The sequence below is a fragment of the Oncorhynchus clarkii genome, unplaced genomic scaffold (genome assembly GCF_045791955.1).
Source record: "Oncorhynchus clarkii lewisi isolate Uvic-CL-2024 unplaced genomic scaffold, UVic_Ocla_1.0 unplaced_contig_5423_pilon_pilon, whole genome shotgun sequence".
NCBI classification, from domain to species: Eukaryota; Metazoa; Chordata; class Actinopteri; order Salmoniformes; family Salmonidae; genus Oncorhynchus; species Oncorhynchus clarkii.
Window position 1 is genome coordinate 20,001 of NW_027257934.1, and position 10,000 is coordinate 30,000.

The following is a 10,000-nucleotide window of genomic DNA, read 5'->3' on the forward strand; positions in this document are numbered from 1 at the left end:
TGATCACTAGGGTCGTCTAACAGGAGAAGAGAGACCAACTGATCACTAGGGTCGTCTAACAGGAGAAGAGAGACCAACTGATCACTAGGGTCGTCTAACTGATCACTAGGGTCGTCTAACAGGAGAAGAGAGACCAACTGATCACTAGGGTCGTGTAACAGGAGAAGAGAGACCAACTGATCACTAGGGTCGTCTAACAGAAGAAGAGAGACCAACTGATCACTAGGGTCGTCTAACAGCAGAAGAGAGACCAACTGATCACTAGGGTCGTCTAACAGGAGGAGAGAGACCAACTGATCACTAGGGTCGTCTAACAGGAGGAGAGAGACCAACTGATCACTAGGGTCGTCTAACAGGAGAAGAGAGACCAACTGATCACTAGGGTCGTCTAACAGGAGAAGAGAGACCAACTGATCACTAGGGTCGTCTAACAGGAGAAGAGAGACCAACTGATCACTAGGGTCGTCTAACAGGAGAAGAGAGACCAACTGATCACTAGGGTCGTCTAACAGGAGAAGAGAGACCAACTGATCACTAGGGTCGTCTAACAGGAGAAGAGAGACCAACTGATCACTAGGGTCGTCTAACAGGAGAAGAGAGACCAACTGATCACTAGGGTCATCTAACTGATCACTAGGGTCGTCTAACAACATTCTCCACCAGACAGAGGCCGAACCTCCAGCTTCCTGCCCAGGCTCTACACCTCACTAACCTCCACCAGACAGAGGCCGAACCTCCAGCCTCCTGCCCAGGCTCTACACCTCACCAACCTCCACCAGACAGAGGCCCAACCTCCACCAGACAGAGGCCCAACCTCCACCAGACAGAGGCCTAACCTCCAGCCTCATGCCCAGGCTCCACACCTCTCAGTTGGGAAGAGACTGAGGGGACTCACCTGGGCCTGACCCCGCCCCCGAAACTGAGGTGCTGCCATCAGATCTCTCTTCTGACTGGCCTACAGGGAGGGAGGGAGGGAGGGGGAAAGGGAGGAGAGGGTGGTCCAATAAGAAATAACACCAGGGTTTAGAATAGCAGCTTTCTGGCGAAGAGGCAGTAACCACGGAGATGAACTGCTCGGCAACAACGGCTGGTCTTCAACGCCTTGCAGAACAACACATCTGACGGTGGCCAGACTTCACACTCAAACCAGGAAGTATCTCAAAACAGAACTTTATATATACTGTCTACAACTCACACACAAGGATAAACCATGAGCTTCACACTGACACCCTCAAGAGAGGGAGAGGAGAACGTGCACATTAGAAGAGGCATAAAGATCATTGCACAAATCATGACGTCTCAAACCAAGCACTCCACACCAGATCAATACCATCATATTGATTGGTTTGTTTATGTTATTAACAAGCTCCAGATATCATTCCAGTAGCAGATCACATCCAAACTAAGGAGCTGATTGGTTCACAGCGGTTCTGATCCGATCTGAGCGACAGCCAGCGGAGTTACTGAGACAAGCAGAGGGCCTCCATCTGTTCTGCTGTGGCAACATGCAGCCCACAACAAAGACAGAGAGATGGAGAGAGACGGGAAGGGGCAGAGAGAGACGGGAAGGGGCAGAGAGAGACGGGAAGGGGCAGAGAGAGACGGGAAGGGGCAGAGAGAGAGAGAGACAGGAAGGGGCAGAGAGAGAGAGAGACGGGAAGGGGCAGAGAGAGAGACGGGAAGGGGCAGAGAGAGAGACGGGAAGGGGCAGAGAGAGAGAGAGAGACGGGAAGGGGCAGAGAGAGAGACGGGAAGAGAGAGACGGGAAGAGAGAGACGGGAAGGGAGAGACGGGAAGGGAGAGAGAGAGACGGGAAGGGGCAGAGAGAGAGACGGGAAGAGGAAGAGAGAGAGAGACGGGAAGGGGAAGAGAGAGAGAGACGGGAAGGGGCAGAGAGAGAGAGAGATGGGAAGGGGCAGAGAGAGAGAGATGGGAAGGGGCAGAGAGAGACAGAGACAGGAAGGGGCAGAGAGAGACAGAGACAGGAAGGGGCAGAGAGAGAGAGAGAGAAGAGAGAGGCACACACCTTTGAGGCAGAGGGATACACAGTACTACTTACCCTGAGGCGGACGGATACACACAGACACACAGTACTACTTACCCTGAGGCGGAGTGATACACACAGACACGCAGTTCTACTTACCCTTAGATGACTCTAATGGGTGAAAGATCAGCTATGGTCACAAACCATGCTCATTTGCAGTCGGGAAAACACAAGGCATTTTGACAGTCAATATTATCTGACTACACATTCAAATAGAGGTTATGACTCAAACAACATGGCCTCCAGGTTTCATGGTTACTCAAACAGCACCTTACCCCCACACACTTAGCTAGCATGGTGCCGTTTAGCACACAGCTCCAGGGTGCACCAAAATTGAGCAACATTTCTTGATCATCATGTTTACAGCTGGAGGTAACTGTTCCTTACCTGACTGGGTCTCAGTGAACACGGCCAGGGTCTGTCCTCCTACAGTCTGCATGGTGAACGGGTGGTCCCTGGGGGCCTGCACTCCCGACGGCTTGTCCCCGAGGCTGTCAATCATGGTCAGGTCTTCGTTCAGAGTGAATTCCACCTGGTGCACACCAAGTGTAACTTATGTCAGTTTAGGACCAGGACAACTGCTGGCTGAGTTGGGATCAATATTCCATTGGAATGCAATTCATCTGTGTCTGTAACCATAGTTACTAGTATTACCTCTGCCTTCCCTTGATTCCTAAAGCAAAAGATAAAGAAAACAACTGATTAGCTAAATCCCCTTAGCTAGCTACTTCTCTTTAGCCAGCAGAGAAAGTAAACAACGATGGTGATTACCAACAAACAATAACAAACGAGACAATTCTACATACTTCCCGATCCGGAGTTTCCCCACCTCTCCCCTGCCTGATGCTTTGGCCCATTGCTGGGACAGGTATTTGGGCACCTGTGGGCAAAGACACTGGTTGTTAGTTAGCTAGCTAACGTGTGCAGTGTGATGATAATGATACTGTTACTGTAGTCTACTTCAATAGATGGCTAGTCTCGTCCTCATCCATCCGCGCTGCCACTAGCTAGCTACTAGTACTAGCCGTTAGCTAGCTACTAGTGTTAGCCGTGCTAGCTACTAGTGTTAGCCGTTAGCTACTAGTGTTAGCCGTTAGCTACTAGTGTCAGCCTACATTTCCAACGTACCTTTACCAGCCACACGCCCGTGTTCTGTTTAGCACCAGTTAAATCCACTTCGCCTTTCTCTGACATGTTTAAAACGTTGTTTAAAATCACCTCTTACACGTTACCATTACAATTCGTTTGGCGTTATGAGGTAGGCTAGCTAACGTTAACTAAACAACACACGGTCCGGTAAACTGAACTACGGAGGCGCAAGAGAGACAGAAAGGACGCGCGAAACCAGAAATACTAGAACTCGAAGTTCAGTGGTCAATTATAATTTTTTACTGGGGTGTAGGCCCATTCTAAGGGCCTGTGACTGACAGGGGCCCTAAAAAATTATTAGAACTAAGGTAAACTAGGTTAAAAAAACTAGGTTAAAAAAATTAAAATAAAATCAATATTAAATGATTAACCTATCATCATTAATATAATATTTTATTTACAATGTAAATAAATGAATTGTGAGTGAGGAGTGCCGGTGTGAGCATCATGTCTCAACTTCCTGAAGAAAAATCTGGCTTCCAAAAACTAAAAGAAAGAAAATAAAGGAAAACAATTCACAAAGGAAGGAGGGTCCGTGAGTGGTGGAAATTAACCTGTCAGCTTAGTCCATAGTGAAATAGGCTACTTTTGCTCCCTTAACATTAGTTACTTAATATCGTCACAGAAAATTCTGAGTATTTACATTTCGCTCCTCTTTTAGCCAACATTTAATCAATGCAGGCTAACTTTTAGCAAGCTATTCACACTAAATCAGTTGTTCCTGTCTGGCGCCAGGCCCAACAGATGCAGCTTCAGGCTCACCAGCCCTGTCTCCCCCTCCCCCTGAACCAGTCCTGTCTCCCCATCCCCCTGAACCAGCCCTGTCTCCCCATCCCCCTGAACCAGCCCTGTCCCCCCATCCCCCTGAACCAGCCCTGTCTCCCCATCCCCCTGAACCAGCCCTGTCTCCCCATCCCCCTGAACCAGCCCTGTCTCCCCCTCCCCCTGAACCAGCCCTGTCTCCCCATCCCCCTGAACCAGCCCTGTCTCCCCATCCCCCTGAACCAGCCCAGTCTCCCCATCCCCCTGAACCAGCCCAGTCTCCCCATCCCCCTGAACCAGCCCTGTCTCCCCATCCCCCTTAACCAGCCCTGTCTCCCCCTCCCCCTGAACCAGCCCTGTCTCCCCCTCCCCCTGAACCAGCCCAGTCTCCCCATCCCCCTGAACCAGCCCTGTCTCCCCCTCCCCCTGAACCAGCCCTGTCTCCCCCTCCACCTGAACCATCCCTGTCTCCCCCTGAACCAGCCCTGTCTCCCCATCCCCCTGAACCAGCCCTGTCTCCCCATCCCCCTGAACCAGCCCAGTCTCCCCATCCCCCTGAACCAGCCCTGTCTCCCCATCCCCCTGAACCAGCCCCGTCTCCCCATCCCCCTGAACCAGCCCCGTCTCCCCATACGCCTGAACCAGCCCAGTCTCCCCATCCCCCTGAACCAGCCCAGTCTCCCCATACCCCTGAACCAGCCCAGTCTCCTCATCTCCCTGAACCAGCCCTGTCTCCCCATCCTCCTGAACCAGCCCTGTCTCCCCATCTCCCTGAACCAGCCCTGTCTCCCCATCCCCCCGAACCAGCCCTGTCTCCCCATCCCCCTGAACCAGCCCTGTCTCCCCCTCCCCCTGAACCAGCCCTGTCTCCCCATCCCCCTGAACCAGCCCTGTCTCCCCCTCCCCCTGAACCAGCCCTGTCTCCCCCTCCCCCTGAGCCAGCCCTGTCTCCCCATCCCCCTGAACCAGCCCTGTGGGGCCCAATGTGATATCATTCCATGGGGCCCAATGTGATATCATTCCATGGGGCCCAATGTGATATCATTCCATGGGGCCCAATGTGATATCATTCCATTGGGCCCAATGTGATATCATTCCATGGGGCCCAATGTGATATCATTCCCATGGGGCCCAATGTGATATCATTCCCACGGGGCCCAATGTGATATCTTTCCACGGGGCCCCAATGTGATATCTTTCCACGGGGCCCAATGTGATATCTTTCCACGGGGCCCAATGTGATATCTTTCCACGGGGCCCAATGTGATATCTTTCCACGGGGCCCAATGTGATATCTTTCCACGGGGCCCAATGTGATATCTTTCCACGGGGCCCAATGTGATATCTTTCCACGGGGCCCAATGTGATATCTTTCCACGGGGCCCAATGTGATATCTTTCCACGGGGCCCAACGTGATATCTTTCCACGGGGCCCAATGTGATATCTTTCCACGGGGCCCAATGTGATATCTTTCCACGGGGCCCAACGTGATATCTTTCCACGGGGCCCAATGTGATATCTTTCCACGGGGCCCCAAATCCCTGGCGGTGCTCCTGCATACCTATGAAAGAAAAAAAACATGTATCTCAAAAAACATTGGCTTGATGAAAAATCTTGACAATTAAAAATGTGGCAGCACCATATAAAGGGGCAGGGCAGCACCATATAAAGGGGCAGCACCATATAAAGGGACAGGGCAGCACCATATAAAGGGGTAGCACCATATAAAGGGGCAGCACCATATAAAGGGGTAGCACCATATAAAGGGGCAGCACCATATAAAGGGGCAGCACCATATAAAGGGGCAGCACCATATAAAGGGGCAGCACCATATAAAGGGGCAGCACCATATAAAGGGACAGCACCATATAAAGGGACAGGGTAGCACCATATAAAGGGGTAGCACCATATAAAGGGCCATATAAAGGGGCAGCACCATATAAAGGGACAGCACCATATAAAGGGGCAGGGTAGCACCATATAAAGGGGTAGCACCATATAAAGGGGCAGCACCATATAAAGGGGCAGCACCATATAAAGGGGCAGCACCATATAAAGGGGCAGCACCATATAAAGGGACAGCACCATATAAAGGGGCAGGGTAGCACCATATAAAGGGGTAGCACCATATAAAGGGGCAGCACCATATAAAGGGGCAGCACCATATAAAGGCGCAGCACCATATAAAGGGGCAGCACTATATAAAGGGGTAGCGCCATATAAAGGGGCAGCACCATATAAAGGGGCAGCACCATATAAAGGGACAGCACCATATAAAGGGGCAGCACCATATAAAGGGGCAGCACCATATAAAGGGACAGGGCAGCACCATATAAAGGGGCAGCACCACATAAAGGGGTAGCGCCATATAAAGGGGCAGCACCATATAAAGGGGTAGCACCATATAAAGGGGCAGCACCATATAAAGGGGCAGCACCATATAAAGGGGCAGCACCATATAAAGGGGCAGGGCAGCACCATATAAAGGGGCAGCACCATATAAAGGGGCAGCACCATATAAAGGGGCAGCACCATATAAAGGGGCAGGGCAGCACCATATAAAGGGGCAGCACCATATAAAGGGGTAGCACCATATAAAGGGGCAGCACCATATAAAGGGGCAGCACCACATAAAGGGGCAGCACCATATAAAGGGGCAGGGCAGCACCATATAAAGGGGTAGCACCATATAAAGGGGCAGCACCATATAAAGGGGTAGCACCATATAAAGGGGCAGCACCATATAAAGGGGCAGCACCATATAAAGGGGCAGCACCATATAAAGGGGCAGCACCATATAAAGGGGTAGCACCATATAATGGGACAGCACCATATAAAGGGGCAGCACCATATAAAGGGGCAGCACCATATAAAGGGATAGCACCATATAAAGGGGCAGCACCATATAAAGGGGCAGCACCATATAAAGGGGCAGGGCAGCACCATATAAAGGGGCAGCACCATATAAAGGGGCAGCACCATATAAAGGGGCAGCACCATATAAAGGGGCAGCACCATATAAAGGGGTAGCACCATATAATGGGGCAGCACCATATAAAGGGGCAGCACCATATAAAGGGGCAGCACCATATAAAGGGGCAGCACCATATAAAGGGGTAGCACCATATAAAGGGGCAGCACCATATAAAGGGGCAGCACCATATAAAGGGGCAGGGCAGCACCATATAAAGGGGCAGCACCATATAAAGGGGTAGCACCATATAAAGGGGCAGCACCATATAAAGGGGCAGCACCATATAAAGGGGCAGTACCATATAAAGGGGTAGGGCAGCACCATATAAAGGGGCAGGGCAGCACCATATAAAGGGGCAGCACCATATAAAGGGGCAGCACCATATAAAGGGGCAGTACCATATAAAGGGGCAGCACCATATAAAGGGGCAGTACCATATAAAGGGGCAGCACCATATAAAGGGGCAGCACCATATAAAGGGGCAGCACCATATAAAGGGGCAGGGCAGCACCATATAAAGGGGCAGCACCATATAAAGGGGCAGCACCATATAAAGGGGCAGCACCATATAAAGGGGCAGCACCATATAAAGGGACAGGGTAGCACCATATAAAGGGGCAGCACCATATAAAGGGGCAGGGCAGCACCATATAAAGGGGCAGCACCATATAAAGGGGCAGGGCAGCACCATATAAAGGGGCAGCACCATATAAAGGGGCAGCACCATATAAAGGGACAGGGCAGCACCATATAAAGGGGCAGCACCATATAAAGGGGCAGGGCAGCACCATATAAAGGGGCAGCACCATATAAAGGGGCAGTACCATATAAAGGGGCAGCACCATATAAAGGGGCAGCACCAGCCTACTTGGCCTTCAGAGAACTGGTGCAGTGACAAAACCTCTCAGGAATCGGACCCTTTTTCTCCCCAATTCTCGCCTAAAATGACTCGTACCCAAATCTAACTGCCTGTAGCTCAGGCCCTGAAACAAGGATATGCATATTCTTGGTACCATTTGAAAGGAAACACTTTGAAGTTTGTGGAGATGTGAATGAATGTAAGGAGAATAAAACCCATTCGATCTGGTAGAAGATAATACAAAGGGAGGAAAAAACACGCTTTTTTCAATTTGTTTTGTTTTGCTCCTTCTTTGAAATGCTAGTAGAGAAAAGCCATTATGACTTTAGGAGTCTAGGCGCAATTTAGATTTTCGCCACTAGATGGAAGCAGTGTATGTGCAAAGCCTTAGACTGATCCAATGAACCATTGCATCACTGTTCAAAATGTCGTATCGAGTCTGCTCAAAATGTGCCGAATTGGGTCAATTGGTACATTTTCAAGTACACAACTATAGAGAACATACAAAAATGATATGGTTATAATTTTTTTTTAAAGTTTACACACTCCCAGGAAGGTCATACATGATGGATCATTAGCTTACAGTTCAAGTTAATGAATAACAAACCCGTTGCCGTGAGTTTTGTTATTGTGTCTGCTCCTCAAACAATAGGCCCGGTCCAGTCAAAAAACGTGATTTCCGGTGTTTTATACAGTTGGAATTATACTCTGAAATTGTGACAAATTATGTTAATGCCCTTTCAGTGTAAGCGCTGTTTGTAAAGACCTCCTGAAATGCCAGCTTGTTTTTGGTGTGGGTGGAGTTTTGACCAGTTAGTAGACCAATAAGAAAGAGAGTTCCTAACCTCTCTGCCAATGACAGATTTGTTTTCCCCTCCCCACTCAGACCCCTCCCCACTCAGACCCCTCCCCTCTCAGACCCCTCCCTACTCAGACCCCTCCCCACTCAGACCCCTCCCTACTCAGACCCCTCCCCACTCAGACCCCTCCCCACTCAGACCCCTCCCCACTCAGACCCCTCCCCACTCAGACCCCTCCCCACTCAGACCCCTCCCCACTCAGACCCCTCCCTACTCAGACCCCTCCCCACTCAGACCCCTCCCTACTCAGACCCCTCCCCACTCAGACCCCTCCCCACTCAGACCCCTCCCCACTCAGACCCCTCCCTACTCAGACCCCTCCCCACTCAGACCCCTCCCTACTCAGACCCTCCCTACTCAGACCCCTCCCCACTCAGACCCCTCCCCACTCAGACCCCTCCCCACTCAGACCCCTCCCCACTCAGACCCCTCCCTACTCAGACCCCTCCCTACTCAGACCCCACCCTACTCAGACCCCACCCTACTCAGACCCCTCCCCACTCAGACCCCTCCCCACTCAGACCCCTCCCCACTCAGACCCCTCCCCACTCAGACCCCTCCCAGACAGTCAGTAAAATTCTTGCATAAAAAAAATGACTCTTCGCTAAGAACCTATTTTTGCTCATTTATTTTGTTGCGTTTTAATTGAAAACAAATCACAGTAATGTCCTTAACTGTTCCCCAGAAATGACTTGCTATTAAGATGAAAAAAAAACAGCTGCGTATCGGACCTTTAAAAGAACTAAAAGAATGAGGGAGGTCCCGTGTGGCTCAGTTGGTTATAGAGCATTGGAGCTTTCAACGCCAGGGTTGTGGGTTCGATTCCCACAGGGGAACCAGTATGTGAGAAATAATAAGTAAGAACACGTATGGACTACGTCGCTCTGGATAAGAGTGACGACTAAAATGTAACTATCAAACTTTTATCAAAAAAAACATACAAGTTAAGTTATTCGACCTGTTCTGCTCAGATCACATTCAGTACAATGTGTTCTGATCATCTGAGTAGTTGGACTGCAATAAACAGTCAACCTGGAACGTTCCCGTCAATCATTGACTGGCTCAGGTGACCAAAAAAATGCCCAATCCATTAGCTACTGTGTGTGTGGATCGTCTCAGAGGAACATTTTCTCCTTGCTGTGTCCGAAGCGTGTGTTGAGCTCCTGGGACTTCTTCAACAGACGTTGTTTCTGAGCCTCGTCAAACTTGTTGACTTGCAAGTCCTGGTCCCTGTCAAACGCTCGTCTCTCCACCGGCTTGGCTCCCTCGTCCAGTTTCCTCTTCTTCATCTGCTTCTCGTGGAGACTGATCAGAGACTCGCCACGCTTCGTTTCCTAACAGAGAGGAGAGA

General features: G+C 50.4%; 2 protein-coding genes across 5 annotated transcripts in view; both read right to left on the minus strand.

The window, feature by feature from the left end:
• LOC139393718 (general transcription factor IIF subunit 2-like) overlaps nt 1-3,351 on the minus strand; it is a 12,489-nt gene extending 9,138 nt beyond the window's left edge. The window contains exons 1-6 of one of the 3 annotated variants that reach the window (XM_071142069.1): nt 3,173-3,351; nt 2,851-2,924; nt 2,699-2,717; nt 2,432-2,576; nt 2,144-2,155; nt 896-955 (exon numbers count right to left, since the gene is read on the minus strand). In XM_071142069.1, the coding sequence (XP_070998170.1) occupies nt 896-955; nt 2,144-2,155; nt 2,432-2,576; nt 2,699-2,717; nt 2,851-2,924; nt 3,173-3,238 (376 nt within the window). In that variant the 5' untranslated portion in view covers nt 3,239-3,351. The remainder of the gene's footprint in view (nt 1-895; nt 956-2,143; nt 2,156-2,431; nt 2,577-2,698; nt 2,718-2,850; nt 2,925-3,172) is intronic. The other 2 variants (XM_071142070.1, XM_071142071.1) reach the window with 2 other exon arrangements.
• Nucleotides 3,352-9,254: 5,903 nt separating this feature from the next.
• LOC139393711 (GPALPP motifs-containing protein 1-like) overlaps nt 9,255-10,000 on the minus strand; it is a 6,816-nt gene continuing 6,070 nt past the window's right edge. For both annotated transcript variants that reach the window (XM_071142061.1, XM_071142062.1), the window contains exon 7: nt 9,255-9,983. In XM_071142061.1, the coding sequence (XP_070998162.1) occupies nt 9,765-9,983 (219 nt within the window). In that variant the 3' untranslated portion in view covers nt 9,255-9,764. The remainder of the gene's footprint in view (nt 9,984-10,000) is intronic.